Source organism: Taudactylus pleione, unplaced genomic scaffold (assembly GCF_031769625.1).
Source record: "Taudactylus pleione unplaced genomic scaffold, aTauple2 ptg000040l, whole genome shotgun sequence".
Lineage (NCBI taxonomy): Eukaryota > Metazoa > Chordata > Amphibia > Anura > Myobatrachidae > Taudactylus > Taudactylus pleione.
The window spans coordinates 7,560,686-7,580,258 of NW_028284442.1; the positions used below are offsets into that span (position 1 = coordinate 7,560,686).

The 19,573-nt window shown below is 46.6% G+C and overlaps 1 protein-coding gene across 3 annotated transcripts in view; it reads right to left on the bottom strand.

The window, feature by feature from the left end:
- LIN7A (lin-7 cell polarity scaffold A) overlaps positions 1-19,573 on the bottom strand; it is a 110,882-nt gene that overhangs the window by 63,638 nt on the left and 27,671 nt on the right. For all 3 annotated transcript variants that reach the window (XM_088454374.1, XM_088454375.1, XM_088454376.1), the window contains exon 2: positions 18,541-18,659. In XM_088454374.1, the coding sequence (XP_088310500.1) occupies positions 18,541-18,659 (119 nt within the window). The remainder of the gene's footprint in view (positions 1-18,540; positions 18,660-19,573) is intronic.

The window sequence follows — 19,573 nt, forward strand, 5'->3', positions numbered from 1 at the left end:
CTTTGTACAAATGTGTTTGTTACCTTTGCTCTTAATGCCAATAAAAAATGTTTGCAAAAACAAATAACGTAATTCACTTAATCTTGATACTAGCATGCTCCTTTACACCAGAGGCATAAAATAAACTAAGCATATAACTTAAATTAAGATGATATGAAGGAAATTAAAATATCTAAGGTCTACTCGGGTGAAAACGGGTACATCAGCTAGAATTATATATATTAATGTTCAATTATTGGGTACAAAACTTAAGGTGGGTACTGTAGCGGGTAAGTTCAGACGACCAATGGGAGACTGAGGTGTTGCAAACAAGTAAGCTTTTTATTCCAGAATTTAAAAGGCATAGCCAGTGGCCACTGGCTTCTTACATAAGGAAAACAGTTTAGGAACAATAAATCTGCTTACATGAGATAGCAGTTCAAATGAGCAGAGTATTCACAGCAGTCATGATTCAGATTACCCAGCATAGAGAGAGCTGCTGAAGGTGCAACCTCTCCCTTACATTTTCCACTGACTAACTCAACTTGCCAGGTTTTTATTCCTTAGCTGGTCTTCATTAAGGTAAGGGTGTGGTTCCTCCCTGGCTACAGGAGGTTAACACTTTCCACAGAATGTGGGAGAACCCACTCGGTCACATAACTCCCCCGTTAAAGGGCGAACCTAAATTGCCGGCGGCAGAAGCCCAACTCTCCAGCCCAGTTCAGGACAAAATATCTGCTTTCATATGTAGATGTCCCAGTCTTTGCTGGACTTCAAAAGAAAGGCTGGAGAGCCAGGTACCACCTTGTCAGTCTTGCGTTATACTTTTTCATGGACTGTTACCATTTTAATGATGCATGATCAGTAACCACAGTAAACCTGGCCCCACAAAAATAATATCTCAATGACTCTAGCCCATTTTATAGTGAGGCATTCTTTTTCTATTACTGAATACCTAGTCTCTCATGGGCACAACTTTCTACTAAGAAATAGAATGGGGTATTCAATGCCATCAAATTCATGACACAAAGCTGCCCCCAAGCCTACATCTGAGACGTGTGTTTGTACGACAAAAGGCTTGGTAAAATCTGGAGACTTTAAAACCGGGCCTTTACACAAAAGAGGTTTAATTTTGGTGAATGCAGACTGACAGTCCCTAGACCACTCACGTTTATTTGAGGCAGAATTTTTCAAACGATCTATTAATGGAACCGCTAAAGGTAGAAAATAGAGGCAAAAACCTCCTGTAATAGGTTGCTAAACCCAAGGACCTTAACTCTTTCTTGGTAGTTGGAACTAGGGCACTGGCTAATGGCTGTACCTTACTCACAAGGAGCTTCAGACTCCCACTGCCCACCACATACCCTAAGTACTTGGTTTAATTTTTACCTAGAACACATTTCTTCAAGTTAGCAGTTAAACCTGCCTCTCTCAAAGACTGAAGAACAACCCTTAGCCTATTAACATAGGCATTCCAATGCTGACTATATATGACAATATCGCCTAAATATGCTGCAACATAATTCTGATGAGGATGAAGCACCCGGTCCATTACCCTCTGAAAAGAGGCTGGGGCACCATGCAAGCCAAAAGGCATTGTTTTCCACTGAAAGAGGCCCCAGAGTAGAAAAATCAGTTTTCTTGCTAGCTTCCTCTGTCAGCTCAATTTGCAAATATCCCTTCGTAAGATCAAGGGTAGAAATATAACTGTCCGAACCTAACCTGTCAAGCAGGTCATCGACCCTTGGCATTGGGTAGGTATCAAATTTGGAAACTGCATTAACTTTGCGGAAGTCCATGCAGAATCTTGTAGAACCATCTGGTTTTGAGACCAAGACAATGGGGCTACACCAGTCGCTAGACGACCCCTCAATTACCCCTAACTTCAAAAAATCTTGTATTTCCTTAAATACCTGCGCTTATTTTTCCCTTGGAAGCCTATGGGGTCTTTGTCGAACTACTACGCCAGGTGGGGTTATAATGTCATGTAAGATTAAATTGGTTCTGCCTGGTTTATCAGAAAAAACATCTCAGAATTCATTAAGAAGGTTCCCTAAGGGAGGCTTCAGCTTGTCTGAACTGAAAGGTTCAAGGGGTGGAGAGACCCCATCGGACTGTGGAATCTGTGGACCAAGGTCACTATGGCCATTACCAGGGTCTACAAAAAACAACTCTTGATCCTTCCATGCTTTCAACAGGTTAACATGGAAAATCTGCCTACCTCTACGGGAGTCAGGTTGAGAGAGACTTCATAATTTACTTCACCAACCTTTCTAATTACTTTAAACGGCCCAAGCCACTTTGCTAGTAATTTACTTCCCTGAGTAGGTAACAACAAAAGGACTTTGGGCCTCATTCAGAGGCAGTCGGAGGATGCAAGCGGTCGCTCAGAAACTGGGCGGCCACTTGCATCCTGACCGCCCGCCTCTGTTGCGGTCGATAGAGCTGAGGGTGTTAACCCACAGCCTAACGACCGCTCGGGTGATGGACCATCGGGGCTTACGACGAGACCCTAGGGTTGGGTCTCACTTGTCGTAAGCCCCGGAGAGCTTCTGGCTCTGTCAGAGCCGGAAGCTCTCCACTGACATCACTAGTGATGTCAGTGGGGCCTCCCCCAAACAGCAGGCGTTCCCATAGGAACGCCTCCGTTTGGGCTGCCACCCCCCCCGGCCCGCCTTCCAAACGGGGCGAGCTGTCAATCAACATCGACAGCTCGCCCCCTTTGGAAAGAGACCCGCTATGACCAGCGCTGTCGGTCGTAGCAGGTCTCACGCATGCGCACGAGGGAGCCAGCTCCCTCGTGCGCATGCGCACTGGCAAAACATCGAGGCGGCCGTGCGGTCGCAGACTGTACGGCCGCCTCTGAATAAGGTCCTTTATCCCCAGGTGAAAAAAACTCAAGTTACGCATTACAGTTATAGAGAAGTTTTTTAACCTCCTGTGCATTTACCAAATTTTCCTGGGCAAATTGACCTAGTAGGTCTATGTGGTTACGCATCTGGACCACATATTGAAGGATGCTTTCACCCTCTATTGGGTGTTCTTCCCATGTTTCCCGCAGAAAGTCGAGAACACCCTGTGGCTTCCTCCCATAAAGAAACTTAAAAGGGGCAAAGCCAGTAGAAGCCTGGGACACTTCTCTGATTGCAAATAACAAATAGGGTAGAAGCTCAGCCCACTGTCGAAGCCGGATAATTGGCTGAGACAGGATCGGTTTAAAATTAAATCTGCACAACGCCATTTTGCGATTGGCCGCCCAGTGCCATTTTAGTGAATCTCGCCCATTATAAGTACATACGGTGATGCTTTTATTTAACGTCGTGCGATTGCCACGCAATAGAAAGATGTTAAAAGACCTCATCATATAAATACAGACAGTCACTAAAACATATAAGATGATCAACCCTGCAAAACACGTACTATGGTGTACTCCACAAACACGTAGTCGCACAACGCTACCTAGCATCTTTTCTCAATACCCCAATACTTACACACTGCACACTTACATAAAAGGTTCCCTAGCATTAAAGTGTAATATTCAAGGTTTATTCAGTATTAGTAATGTTGTGAAATAAATGTTATTTGATATCTGTTTAGCACATGGTAATCAGACCGTGTTTGGTGTTGTACTGATCCACTGTGTCTTTGCAGATTTCCGGTATCATCAGTGAGAAGATCGCAACATGTGTCTAACTCTCTATGGTCCATAGTTTGCAAACATTAAAATGTACTCTGAAATGTAACCAGCTTAGATTTATTATGCAGCGGTAAAAAGTACACAAAGGGCTGTTGGAGGCTGGATTGTGTCCATACGAACTGACCTATGAACTATACTGTAACAGAAGAACCAGAAAGAAGAACCAATGGAATCATGCCAAACTGTTCTATTGTATTGCCTATCCCTGTAAGAGTATATATGTGGGCTCTCTGAAACTAGATGCCCAGTCTGCTTGCTTTGCTGTTGACGGAGGTTTCTACTTTGATGCCGGGACCTGGGTCCAGACCGTGTGCGTATGTAACGACTGTACCTTGGGTCTGTATGATTTATTTGCGCTAATTGTATTTAGATCACAGCGTGTAACTATCTATTTTTTATATTGAATAATAACCTTTTGTGCTTTGGAACCACAATCAAAGTCTGAAAGCAATTATTTCTTCTGCGACTCATAACGCTAAACAGCGACAATTATATTAAAGTGTATAGGTAGGTAGGAATCAATACCATCTTTTTTCTGTCTCTATAAAAACTTCTTTAACATAGACTTTAGTGTTACGGTTGAAGCTTTCGACTAACTGACAGATTTAATTTTTAACAACTTTAACATGCCCTGCATTAACTTAGACATAATGTTTGTCCCTTGGTCAGTAAGAATTTCTTTAGGTAATCCAACCCTGGAAAACAGCTCTAATAACTTAGTCGCTACCTGTTTGTCTGTAGCAACTCTTAAAGGAAATGCCTCCGGATAATAGGTGGCATAGTCAACCAGAACTAAAATGAATTTATAGCCTTTAGATGGTGGTTCAATTGGACCCACCCTACAATTGGGAGAGGGACCAGCGAGGCAGGAGATGGTTGGTTTACTGCTGTCTTTTGACACTCATTACAAGCAGAACAGAACCGTGAGACCTCAGCATAAACACATGGTCAGTAGAACTGGGAGGTTATTCTCTCCACCGTCTTATCCCGTCCCAAATGACCACCCCAAGGAACTGCATGGGCTAAAACTAGAACCTGCTTTCTGAAAGGGCCCAGGACCACCAATTGTCGTATCATCTCCCCTGTTTGTTTGTGCTTGTCTAGTCTATATAAAACCTCTGTAAGCAATACAAAATTGGGATATTTTACTTCTGGACACCATCCACTGAAAGAACATGTAAAAAGGCCCTTTTTAAAGCAGGATCTTCCCTTTGGGCCCTTCTTAAATCAGGTTGAGGTGAATGGGGAAGTTTTAAGACCTCTTCATTAATACTACTTAATTGAACCTCAGCATTATTCACTGAGCTACGAGGATTAGACGGGCTGCTAGACACATCAGTGGCCTGATTCTGACCCGCTCGTGAGCGCTGTTCGCTTGCAAGCGGGTCGATGGTGCCGAAGTGCGCATGCGCATGACGGAGGGAGCTCCGTCGTGCGCATGCGCGAGACCCGGCGAGCGACGAGGAAGTCATCGCTCCGGGTCTCGCACCAAAGGGGGCGTGCTGTCGATGGTGAGTGACAGCACGCCCCCTTTGGTGGGCGTGCCGGGGGCGTGGCTGCCAGACGGAGGGAACGCCTACCGTCTGGGTCCGGCCCCACTGACATCACTAATGATGTCAGTGGGAGTGATTTTGGCTCTGATAGAGCCAAAATCACTCCAGGGCTTGCGGTCACCGAGACCCTACCGCAGGGTCTCATCGCAAGCCCGATGGTCGCGATGGTCTTGACCATCGCGACCATCATCATGGACGCTCGCTACAGCTGTGGGTGGTAACCCACAGCTATGCGAGCGTCCATGAGGCCGCTCCAAAATGAGGTAGGAGGGCCCTGATTCAGAGCGAGCGCTCTGGTCAGAGCGTCCGGCTCTGAATCAGGCCCAGTGTTCCTAGACCTATGGACATCAGCATGCATAGGCACATTAGTAAAGACAGGTTCATCAGAATTATCAGATACATTGACATGAAAGTCAGCATTTACAGGCACTTTTTGAGCAGTAGCATTATGGGAAGAGACATTTTTTCCCAACAAAACATCACGAGAAAGCAAGTGTCTGTGATCCCTTCTCCATTGTTTTTTAGATTTAGGAGCCTTTACCCGAGACAGAAGCAAATCAGAGGAGAAGGGAAATGTCTCTCCAAGGGCTGCTGCAGGCACCTGTTCCTCAGGCAGAACAAGAGCCCAGAAGTGAGGCCAGTCATGACTGATTAGCATAGGGGCTGGTAACCAAGGACACATACCCACACATAGTTTGGCAGTCTTTCCCCTTATTATCAAAGGGACCATGCACACAACAGATGCGGACTAGTTCGTGGGGCAACAACAACTCTGGGGACAACAAATTAATTTGCATCAGCGTAGTAGCATAGCCAGAGTCCACCAAGCCTTCAAACAGTCTAATACCAACTTGCACAAGTACTTGTATTCTAGGCAGGAGAGGCCAGGTCTCTTTAGCTGTAAAGACACTGAAAAAAAAAATCCATCTGAGGACACGCCCATTCTTGATGCCCACCTTGGCCACATGAGGAACACACTTGAGCTGGAGTTATTGGGAAAGTCCTCCACTCTGGACCTACAAATTCTGGGAAACGGGCGGCCATCAACTTCTCCAACAACTTCTGGGCCAAAAACCCTCTTTAATTGAAGAGAAGGGCAAAGCTGTGGGCCTCAATTTCCCTGAAGCCATCGCCTGCGGGGGATACTAGTGCTTATCTGAATCTATACATGGGGGCACCTTATCCTGGCGTAATTAAAGAAAGGTTATCCTGTATTTACGGTACACTTGAAGGTGTGAGAGACCATTTCTCGTGGGCTAGCACTTCTCCTACTTGCCCCAGGTGATTTTAATTAGTATGGGTCCTGTGCATTGCAGTACACACATGTAATGGGCACTATTATAGGTAAGTCCTAGATAAATTTATATAATGTGTCAGTATTAGGGATGTTAGGGACCCACCTGATGAGGTCACCGTGATCTCGTAGGTGGGCAAACATCTTTGGCCAAACATGTACTAAGAACCTCAATAGAAAACCATGTTAATTGATAGTTTATTATATATATTATGATATTTAGTATTCTTAGTGCTTAGAGTGTGCATCTGCATTTCCCCCTCCCCTTTTTTCTGCACCTCTTATTATGTTTAAATTAGGATGTGCAGCCCACACCTGCCAAAACATTTGTTGTGAACCACGGAGTATATTTTGAATTACACAATACATTTGTAATATGTGAAGAAATCAAATTCTAATTTAAAATAGCAACAGCTTGACCTTAGAAAGTGTAACTAACAAAGATGCATGTTGACAAAAAGATTAGTCAACAAATAGCAACACATGCAAAGAGCACTAATCAATCCAGTGATTAGGTACTGTATACACCAGTCAGTTTTCATAACAAGGGAAAAGCATGGTCATTTTATTTTTCTTAGTTCAGTGTTTGTCTATATCAGCTATCAAATGTGTCTTTGCCAAATTTTACTAGAGACACAGGGGCCTATTCACCAACCGATAAATGGCCCAGTAACCATGCGGAAAAACGCTAGTTTCCGCATATTTAGGTTACCAGGTTATTCATCAAATATCCGATAGGACCCCCTGATATTCAGCAAACTATGAAAAATGAAAGTTTTCACAGTTTGCTTCTGAAAACAAGCACCATCTTCAGACGGCGCTTGCTCTCATAGCCCCACTCCTTCCTATGGGAAGGAGTTCCGGGGATGCGAAAAGGGATCAGAGCGGATCCCTCCGCCGCCTCCACACTACCTCCCTGGGGCTTTGCGCATGTATGACCTGGGGTCACGCATGCGTAGCTGTGACGACGGATAGGAGGTAAGTAAAGCAGCTACATCTGTAGCTGCAATACTAACTGAGGGGACAGCTGCTTTTCAGAGCAGCTGTCCCCGCACCGGAGCAATGATGAATTGCTCCAGTGTCAAGTTTCCCCCCTCTGCGAGTTGGATACTTAAGTATCTCTCACAGCGAGTTCAATGCTTCATCATCGGAGGCCACAGTCTGGTCCCATGCTGAAACATGGCAGTTGTCATACAGCTGAATTTGGCAAGGAGTGTGCATATATATAACCTACTTTTGTTATGGTGCATACACACGGTCAGATCTGTCACATGAACGATGGAACGATTTGACCAACGATTTGAATGACTGAACGATTTCAGACAGTATTAAAATGAATGGAATCATCAAAATCTGACTGGAAACACAGACGATGTCAGATATCGTTATTTGACATGCGGGAACGAGCATCGTTCATCGTTGCAGGCCCACATGTGAGATTTTCTTTCAGATATGAACGATTTTTAAAATAGTTATCGTTTAGATCTGAAGAAATAAAAAAAAAAAGTTTGTTTCAACTTCTTCAACTGGAGGAGTGCTGTAGCAATTGTTGGATGAGTAATGTTTGGCAGCATCCAGGACCATGCTTGAGCAAGGGACTGCTTTTCTAATACCCCTTTCAGACATACCGAGATTCCCGGGAATTTGGCCTGCCTCGGCCAAACTCCCAGGATGTCTCGTACGTCTGAAAGGTACCTACCCGAGAACACGTTCCTCAGTAGCCAACCCTCCAATCGACCAGGGAATTTCCCAGGACATAAGTCCCGGGAAATGACCTTGCTTATGTCTGAATGGTGCTACCCGGGAATTTACACCTGGGCTTCACTAAAGAGCTTGTGATTTGCCGGACATGGCTGCCTGTTGATGACCTCATCAGCGGCAGCCGGAGAAGGGAGGACAGACGCCACACATGGTTGGTAGAAATCAGCACTACAAGGCTGATTTTGGTGCCGGCAGCAGACAGAAGAATAGCTGCAGAGAAGGGCAGCTGCCATACATGCTGCAGAGAGACCCACGCTGCAAGGGTGAATTTGGTGCGGACAGTGGACAGAGGGCCTGATTCAGAGCCGGACGCTATTTGCGCTCGCTCGTTCAGAAAAAGGGGCCGGCTATTTAAATTGAGCGCTCGCTCTTTGCGGTCTGTTGACGCCTCTATGTCTGAGCGAGCAAACGAAACATGCGCTCGCTATTTTGTAAAGACGCCCCCTGGCCGCTCGCATCCTACGTCATCTCCGCTATTTATTTGATTAATCGAGTACATCGAAAGGCGTCTGAACTGCTCGCAGTGCTTGTGGGTGGATTTTCCTACCGCAATCATGCGAACAGTTCAGGCTAAGAAACAACCAAGTGACGTGGTCGATGACGCTGCTTTGTTAATTATGCATACCCTTAAAACGCCCATTTTGACCGTTTGGCACGCCTGCGTTCGGATCACCGCACCCAGTTTTCAAGCACCTTCCCCTGTTACCACCCACAAACGCCTCATCCTGTCACTCAAATTAGCAAGCACTCGCTATTTTGCGAGCGCTCGATTTCCGATCGCACTGACTGGCTGGCGCATGCGCATTACGACTAGGGGTGAGCGGGTTCGGATTTCTGAAATCCGAACCCCCCCGAGCCCCCCTGATCCGAGGCCGATCCGAGTCAGGCTCGACTTTTCCCGCCTGACTCGGATCTGAAATCGAGGCAAAACGTCATCATCCCGCCTTCCGGGTCTCGCGGGTTTTGGATCCTATATAAGGTACCCCCGTTACTGCCATTTTCTCACTCGGCTGTGGACAGTGAAGAGGGAGGGTGGGAGTTAGGGCTGGCTGGGCTGTGTAGTGTAGTGTAGTGTTGTGCTGTGCTGCGCTGTGCTGCTGTTGTCCATAGGGGCTGTGTCCACTCCTCCAAAGTCCATAGGGGCTGGCTGGACTGTGTTGTGCAGTCAGTTGTCCATAGGGGCTGTGTCCACTCCAAAGTCCTGTCCAGTGCCAGTCCTAAAGGGGTGCTGTAGTGTTGTCCAGGGGGTGCTCTGTCCATCAGGGGTGCTCTCCCCAAGTGCAAAAAAAATATATATTTTTTCTGTGTTTGTGAATTGTGTGCACAGTAGCCGCACGTGCATCAACAAAGTAGTGCCAAGCGTGCACCTATGTCATAAGTAAAGGGCCAGCTGGCTTGACCGTTAAAGGGTGCTGTAACCCCCAAAGTGCACTCCAAACAAAATAAAAAATATTTTCTGTGCTTGTGAATTGTGTGCACTGTGGCTGCACGTGCATCAACAAAGGAGCAGCGCCAAGCGTGCGCCTGTGTCCCATTAGTAAAGGGCCGGCTGGCTTGTCCAGTAAAGGGTGCTGTAACCCCCAAAGTACACTCCAAACGAAATAAAAAAATATTTTCTGTGTTTGTGAATTGTGTGCACTGTGGCTGCACGTGCATCAACAAAGGAGCAGCGCAAAGGGTGCGCCTGTGTCCCATAAGTAAAGAGCCAGCTGGCTCATTTCTTAAAGGGTGGTGTAACCCACAAAGTGTACTACTCTCCAGCAAAAATAAAAAAATATTTTCTGTGTTTGTGTGCACCTTAGCCGCACGTATATATCAAATCAATATAACATAAATGGAGGACCAAACTTTCTCCGATAAAAATAAAATAGGGAAAGATCAAGAACCACTTCCTCCTAGTGCTGAAGCTGCTGCCACTAGTCATGACATAGACGATAACATGCCATCAACGTCGTCTGCCAAGGCTAATGCCCAATGTCATAGTAGAGGGCACATACAATCCCAAATGACAAAGTTCAGGAAAATTACCTTAAAAAAAACATTTAAATCATCTGAAGAGAAACGTAAACTTGCCAATATGCCATTTATGACACAGAGTGGAAAGGAACGGCTAAGGTCTTTCCCTATGTTCATGACTAGTGGTTCAGCTTCACATGACGATGGAAGCCCTCCTCCCACTAAAAAAATCAAACGAGTTAAGCTGGCAAAAGCACAGCGAAGAACTGTGCGTTCTAAGAAGATATCACAAATCCCCAAGGAGAGTCCAAGTGTGGTGGCGGTTGCGATGCCTGACCTTCCCAGCACTGGACGGGAAGAGGTGGCTCTTTCCACCATTTGCACGCCCCCTGCAAGTGCTGAAAGGAGCACCCACAGTCCACTTGCTGATATGCAAATTAAAGATGTACAACAGGATGAGGATACTGGTGTAGCTGGCGCTGAGGAGGAAGTTGGCGAGGAGGATTCTGATGGTGATGTGGTTTGTTTAAATCAGGCTCGGGGGGAGACAGTTGTTGTCCGTGGGATGAAAAAGCCCATCACGGTCATGCCTGGGCAGAAGACCAAACATTCCACCTCTTTGGTCTGGCAATATTTCTATCCAAATCCAGACAACAACTGTCTTGCCATATGTACTACATGTAAAGGTGAAATAAGTAGGGGTAGGGATATTAACCACCAAGGAACATCCTCCCTTATACGGCACCTGCAGCGCATTCATAAAAAGTTACTGTCAAGTTCAGAAACTTTGGCTAAGACCGTAAGCAGTCCAGGGACACCTAAATCCTGTTGTCCTGTTGTATCCAAGCGCCTGCAAACCACACCGTCAACTCCCTCCTCGTCAATTTCCTCCTTAGTCAGGATCGGAAGTAGTCCTGCAGGCCATGTCTCTGGCATGACTGACTCTCCTATCCGGGATTCCTCCGGAGGATCCTGCATTGCTACGCCTACTGCTGCCGCTGCCGCTGCTGCTGTTGCTGCTGCTGGGAGTCGTTCATCATCCCAGAGAGGAAGTAGGAACACCACTACTTTTACTAAACAATTGACCCTCCAACAGTCCTTAGCGAGGAGGATGAAGTAAGACAGCAGTCATCCTGAAGCAAAACGTATAACTGAGGCCTTGACTGCTATGTTGGTGTTAGACGTGCGTCCGGTATCCGCCATTAGTGCAGTGGGATTTAGACAACTGATGGAGGTAGTGTGTCCCTGGTTCCAAATCCCATCTAGATTCCACTTCACTAGGCAGGCGATACCGAGACTATACAGAAACATCAGAAAAAGTGTCCTCAGTGTCCTGAAAAATGCGGTTGTACCCAATGTCCACTTAACCACGGACATGTGGACAAGTGGAACAGGGCAGACTAAGGACTATATGACTGACAGCCCACTGGGTAGATGTATCACCTTACGCAGCAACAACAGCAGCGTCACCAGTAGCAGCATCTCAGAAACGCCAGCTCGTTCCAAGGCAGGCTACGCTGTGCATCACCGGTTTCAGTAAGAGGCACACCGCCGACAACCTCTTAGAGAAACTGAGGGAAGTCATCGCCCAGTGGCTTACCCCACTTAGACTCTCCTGGGGATTTGTGATATCTGACAACGCCACCAATATTGTGCGGGCATTACATCTGGGCAAATTCCAGCACGTCCCATGTTTTGCTCACACAATAAACTTGGTGGTGCAGAGTTTTCTGAAAAGCAACAGGGGCGTGCAGGAGACGCTTTGGGTGGGCCGAAAAATTTCTGCCCACTTTCGCCATTCAGCGACTGCGTGCCGAAGACTGGAGCACCAGCAAACACTCTTGAACCTGCCCCGCCATCACCTGAAGCAAGAGGTTGTGACGCGGTGGAACTCAACCCTCTATATGCTTCAGAGGATGGAGGAGCAGCAAAAGGCCATTCAAGCCTATACATCCACCTATGACATAGGCAAAGGAGGGGGTATGCACCTGACTCAAGCGCAGTGGAGAATGATTTCCGTGTTGTGCAAGGTTCTCCAACCCTTCGAACTTGCCACACGTGAAGTCAGTTCAGACACTGCCAGCTTGAGTCAGGTCATTCCCCTCATCAGGCTTTTGCAGAAGCAGCTGGAGAAAGTGAAGGAGGAGCTAAGACGGAGCGATTCCGCTTGGCATGTGGGACTTGTGGATGAAGCCCTTCATTCGCTTTGCCAGGATTCCAGGGTGGTCAATCTGTTGAAATCAGACCACTACATTTTGGCCACCGTGCTTGATCCTAGGCTTAAAGCCTATGTGGTGTCTCTCTTTCCGGCCGACACAAGTCTGCAGAGGTGCAAAGACCTGCTGGTGAAAACACTGTCAGCTGAAGCGGAACGTGACACGTCAACAGCTCCTTCTTCATTTTCTCCCGCAACTGGGGCTGCCAGGGTATCCTAAGCAACCCACTGGCGGTGATGCAGGGCAGGCAGGACCAAGTTTGGACATCTGGTCCGGACTGAAGGACCTGGCAACAATTTCTGACATGTCTACTGTCACTGCATATAATACTGTCACCATTGACAGAATGGTAGAGGATTACATCGGTGACAGCATCCAAGTAGGCATGTCAGACAGTCCGTACCTGTACTGGCAGGAAAAAGAGGCAATTTGGAGGCCCCTATACAAACTGGCTCTATTTTACCTGAGTTGCCCCCCCTCCAGTGTGTACTCTGAAAGAGTGTTTAGTGCAGCCGGGAACCTTGTCAGCGAAAGGCGTAGGAGGCTGCTTCCACAAAATGTGGAGAAGATGATGTTCATAAAAATGAATTACCAACTCTTTCAGGGAGACCAGCCTCCAGAACGTACAGAGGGACCTGTGGTGGTGGATTCCAGCGGGGACGAGTTAATAGTCTGTGAGGATGAGGATGTACACAACACTGAAGAGGGTGAGGAATCGGTCGATGAGGAGGATGAGGATGACATCTTGCCTCCGTAGAGCCAGTTTGTGCAGGGACAGATTAATTGCCAGCTTGTTTTGTGGGGGCCCAAACGAACCAATCATTTCAGCCACAGTCGTGTGGCAGACCCTGGCGCTGAAATGATTGGTTTGTTAAAGTGTGCATGTCCTGTTTATACAACATAAGGGTGGGTGGGAGGGCCCAAGGACAATTCCATCTTGCACCTCTTTTTTTTCTTTGCATTATGTACTGTTTGGGGCCTAGTTTTTCAAACTGCCATCCTGTCTGCCACTGCAGTGCCACTCCTAGATGGGCAACGTGTTTGTGCCGCCCACTCGTGTCGCTTAGCATAGCCTTTTGGACATAAAAACACTATTGTGAGGTGTGAGGTGTTCAGAATAGACTGGAAATGAGTGGAAATTAAGGTTATTGAGGTTAATAATAGCATAGGAGCAGAAAAACCAACACATTCTGTGATTTTAGCTGTTTTTATTCTTTTTTTTTTTTAAAATACAGATCCAAAACACAAAGGGGGTCATTCAGACCCGCTCGCGAGCGGCAGTACGCTCGCAAGCGGGTCGATGCTCCCCACTGCACATGCGCACGACGGAGGGAGCTCCGTCGTACGCATGCGCAAGACCCGGGGAGCGACGGGCTTTCCATCGCTCCGGGTCTCGCACCAAAGGGGGGTGCTGTCGATGTTGATTGACAGCACGCCCCCTTTGGTGGGCGTGCCGGGGGCGTGCCTGCCAGACGGCCCCACTGACATCACTAGTGATGTCAGTGGGAGTGATTTTGGCTCTGAGAGCCAAAATCACTCCAGGGCTTGTGGCAGGGAGACCCTACCGCAGGGTCTCCGTCGCAAGTCCGATGGTTAAGGCTATCGCGACCATCTTTTTGGCCGCTCGCATATGCTGTGGGTGGTCACCCACAGCCATACGAGCGGCCAGGAGGCCACTCCATTTTCATGGAGGAGGGCCCTGATTCAGAGTGAGCGCTCTGGTCAGAGCGTTCAGCTCTGAATCAGGCCCAAAACCCAGAACCCAAAACACGAAAGGGTGGTTTTGGCAAAACCAATCCAGATCCAAAACACGAAGAAAGATCCAGATCCAAAACCAAAACACAAAACACGAAAAGTGGCCGGTGCACACCCCTAGTGTGTATGCACCATTACACTTGTAGGAAAATGTATGTATTGTGGGGAAAGAGTTTATATTGATTTTATGCAGACTACATGTTGTTTTTAGAGGGCACCTTCTGTACTTTGCTTAAAAAACAAAATCTTTGTTTTGTTGACAGTGATGGATTTTTGCAAGTACAGGCTTTGGGCCTGATTCAGACCCACTCGCGAGCGGCTGTCCGCTCGCAAGTGGGTCGATGTTATGCACTGAGCATGCACACGACGGAGGGAGCTCCGTCGTGCGCATGCGTCAGACGTGACGAGCGAAGGAAAGTCCTTCGCTCGTTGTGTCCGATCAAAGGGGGCGTGCTGTCAATGTTGATTGACAGCACGCCCCCTTTGGTGGGCGTGCCTCCCTGACGGGGGCGTTCCCACGGGAACGCCTCCCGTCAGAAGCCGGCCCACTGACATCACTAGTGATGTCAGTGGGAGTGATTTTGGCTCTGATAGAGCCAAAATCACTCCGGAGCTTGCGGTTGAAAACCTCAACCGCAGGCTCCGGCTCGCAATTTCGATGGTCGCGATGGTCTCGACCATCGCGGCCATCACAAAGCACGCTCGTATAGCCTGTGGGTGGTGACCCACAGCTATACGAGCGTCCAGGAGGACGCTCCATGAAAATGGAGCCCGGCCCTCATTCAGAGCGTGCGCTCTGCTCAGAGCGTACGGCTCTGAATGAGGGCCTTTGTCAGCTAAGGACAGCAGAATTTATAATAAATGCTTAAATAAATCATGGAAATAATATCTGTAAACAAATGTGTAGCATGTATCTCACATTGGCATATGTAACCATTATAAATAGTTATAATAAAATTATTAGACTAACTAACTAGACAATTTTTAGGGTTTTAACAATTGATATGCATATACTATTTTCATTAGGAGGTGTTATATTGGACATCCAGTCTATTTCTACTTTCTAGATATATGGGTGCTGTTGTTAAGCACATAAATGAAAACAGGCAGCACAGGTGTACTGATTAGCATTACTGCCTCACAGCACTGAGGTCATGGGTTCGATTCCCACTACGGCCCTAACTGTGCAGAGTTTGTATATTCTCCCTGTGCTTGCGTGGGTTTCCTCCTGGTGCTCCGGTTTCCTCCCACACTCCAAAAATATACTGGTAGGTTGATTGGCTCCCCACAAAAAATTGACCATAGTGTGTATGTTTGTGAGCATGTGGTAGGGAATATAGATTGTAAGCTCCACTGGGGCAGGGACAGATGTGAATTGTAAGTTATTCTCTGTAAAGCACTGCGGAATATGTGTGCGCTATATAAATAACTGGTAATAAATAATAAATAAATAAATCTGTATCATTTATGGTTTATAGTGCCTTCACTATGCTGTGAAGTCACTGCATTAGGAAGCAATCAGTGTTGTACTGTGATTGATGAGAAGTAAACTGCTATTGAGCACTAAAATAGATATGTTCAACAAAACGTGTCCTTGCTCCTGGTGTATATATTATTTGCAGTGTTCAGTAAGCAGCATAACTAAAACACCTCCAGTCTGGGTTTAAAAGTGTCAACATGCACCTTAAATGTAGCTTACTGCAAGGCATTTATGTACATCTTTATCTCTCTCTAAGGCTTAGAGAGAGATAAAGTACCAACCAATCACCTCCTGTCCTAAATGACAGTTAGGAGCTGATTGGTTGGTACTTTATCTCTCTCCAAGGCTTAGTACATAGACTCCAGTATTCCTAGGGACAGCAGCAGTTATCATTCAGGTTCCCTGATGGACACTTATAGTTACTGCACTGCAATATGGTGGACACAAATTCCACAGGGCCCCTACAGCATGATTTAAGACCTTGGAAATTATTTATTTGCCCTTCATTATCACAGAATCATTAAATAAATATATATATATATTGTAGATTATTGCATATTTACAGCAAAAAAATATATATATTGGAAAAAAAGGGACGGTACTCAGAGGATTTTGTAGAAAAAGCACTTGATTAAATCTTCATATCAATCATCAACATTTCGGTGAGCACAGCACCGTCGTCAGGATGAGCAAAACAGTACAATCAATATAACACCTACATTATATTGATTGTACTCTTTTATTGAGTACTGAACTTCATACACACACCGATCAGCCATAACCTGAAACCAGCTGCCTAATATTGTCGGCCCCTCTTGTGCCGCCAAAACAAGTATGACCATTTAGGCATGGACTCCAAAAGACCTCTGAAGGTGTCCTGTGGCACAGAATCACTAGCAGCAGATCCTTTAAGTCCTGTTTGTTGCAAGGTGGGGCCTCCTTTTCCAGAACTTCCCAGAGATGCTCGAGCAGAGAAAAATCTGTGGTATTTCAAGTCAACACCTTGAGCTCTTTGTCATGTTCCTCAAACCATTCTTGAACAATTTTAGTAGTGCGGCAGGCACATTATCCTGCTGAAAGGGAATTGGTATGAAATTTCGATTCCCGTCAGCAGCAGGCTGACATCAACAGAGTTCTGAGCAGCGGAAGCCCGACAGCGCTGGAAATCCCGATCGTGGCTAGGTAAGTATTCTCTAACCTAACCTAACCCCCCTAACCCTAACCCTCCTTAGGGGTGCCTAACCCTAACTTCCCCCCCAAGTGCCTAACCCTAATCCCCCCTCTAAGTGCCTAACCCTAACCACCCCCTTCCCCGCTGCCTAAACCTAAGTCCCCCGGGGGGGGTGCCTAACCCTAAGTCCCCCCCGGGGGTGCCTAACCCTAACCCTCCCTCCCCCTAGCCTAACCCTCCCGGGGGGGTGCCTGACCCTAAGTCCCCCCCGGGAGCCCTAAACCTAACCCTCCCCCCCGCAGCTGTCCGCTCGCGGCGCCCGGCATCACTACGATCGGGATGCCGGGCGCCGGTCTCCCGGCGTCGGGGAAATGCGGGCGTCTGCATCTAGACGCCCGCAATTTCACCCTTGCCGGGATATGACAGTCGGGAAGCCGGCTGCCGGTATTTAGGCAGTCGGCTTCCCAATTGCATACCGCTGAAAGAGACCACTGCCATCAAGAAATACCATTGCCATGAAGGAGTGTACTTGTCCTGCAACAATGTTTAGATATGTTGTACGTATCAAAAGTAACATCCACATGAATGCCAGCAGAAAATTGCCCAGAGCATCACACTGCCTCCACTGGCTTGTCTTCTTCCAATAATGCATCCTGGTGCCAAAATTCCCCAGATAAACAATGCACACACACCCGGCCATCCAAACGTGATTACACAGACCAGGCCACCTCCTTCTATTGCTCCATGGGCCAGTTCTGATGCACATTGCTCATTGTAGGTGCTTTCGGCTGTGGACAGGGGTCAGCATGGGCACTCTGACCGGCCTGAGGCTATGAAGCCCCATATGCAGTAAGCTGTGATACACTGTGTTTTTGCATCATTCCATCTTAGCCAGCATTAACTTTTTTAGCAATTTGTGCTACCATAGCTCTTCTATGGGGTAAGACCAGACGAGCTAGCCTTCGCCACCCTACGCGCATAAATGAGCCTTGGGCATCCATGGCCCTGTTGCCGGTTTACTGATTGTCCTTCCTTGGACCATTTTTGGTAGGTATTAACCACTACATACCAAGAACACCCCACAATACCTTCTATTTTGAGATGCTCTGATCCATCTAGCCATCACAATTTGTCCCTTGTCAAAGTTGCTCAGATCTTACGTTTGTCCATTTTTCCTGATTCCAACACATCAACTTCAAGAATTGAGTGTTCACTTTCTGCCTAATATATCCCACCCTTGACAGGTGTCATTGTAATGAGATAATCAATGTTATTCACTTCACCTATCAGTGATTTTAATGTTATGGGTGATCGTTGTATATACAGCCCCATCCAAGAATCCAGCCGCACTCACTTGCCAAAAACTTAATTTGAGATGCATGATCATAAAATATAATAGTTCCACAATGTCCGAGCTTTAAGGCCAGTAAAGACCAGCACACAGGTATTCATGCAAAGTGCTTTAAAAAAAAATTATATAATATATTTAGCCCTATACTGCTGCTGTAGTTTTTTACTTTTTAATAGAGAGAATAAGCCAAAAGAGATTATCACAATTCACAACGTTATGGGAAATACTTGCCACTTATAATAATAGTACATTTTATGAGAATATATCTTAAAGGAATAAGTTAGCACTCATCACAGGATCAGTTATGAAATAGGTCTCTTATCATACTTCTCTTATGGCGGTACAAAATTCGCTCTGCAGTACTTTCTTCAGGGACTGTAATTTGTGTACTGGCACTTCTCCTGATGTCTCCAATTTCTCCAGCAGTTCTATAGCTCGAGTAACATCTAAATGAATAAAACAAAGAAACAATTATTATGCACAGGCAAGCAAATATAAAACCGTTCACAACATATTGGCTTAGACTTAGAGGGAAAGACGATTACAACTTGCAATAATTATTCAAGGATTAGAGCAAGGAGTTTAAGGCATTGTCATTTTATATAGGTAAATGTATGTTAAAGTAACCTACCACTTTATTATTATTAACATTAACATTTACTAACATTGCAGCAGCATATTCCATTGAGGATTACAATTAGGAACAAAACAGTAATAAAACAAGAATGGGTAATAACAGACAGGTAAAGACTTAAGAGGCCTCTGCTCACAAGTTTACAATCTATAGCTTTATGGTGTTTAGAGAAGAGCCGTAAATAGGGCAGTGCGACCGGAACAGTTGTCCAGGGCTCGCCTTTACCCTGGTGGCATCGGTCTTGGCTGCCTGAAGGGCCATCCCTACGCCCAAAGCAATACAGCTGCCTGCGCTCACTGCCAGCACCCAGTGGCACCCAATGAGTCAGGCAATATTGCACATGTGATGTTGCCTAGGAGGTCTATAGTGTCAGCGTGCATGGACTGGAGAGTAGAACCGCAGCTGAGCAATGCCGCTGGAGTGTGTGAGGAGGAGCAGAGGCATCTGCCCTAGGAACAGGACAAGCAGAGGCCAGATAAGTTACTGGGGAAGGCAAATTACATTCTATTTTATGGGGAGGGGGGGTGTCATTACATTCTATACCAGGGGTGCTGAATATGTGGCCCCCCGTTTTTTGTGGAACTATACATCTCTGCATGCCCTGTCACAGTTTTGCTATTAGGGAATCTGTGGCAGTGCATCAGGGGCGTTTCAAGTGTGCAGTCTCTTTGTCCGGTGGCCCCCTCCTTTCTCTCCAGCGGCTTGCTGCACACTGAGCGCAGCACT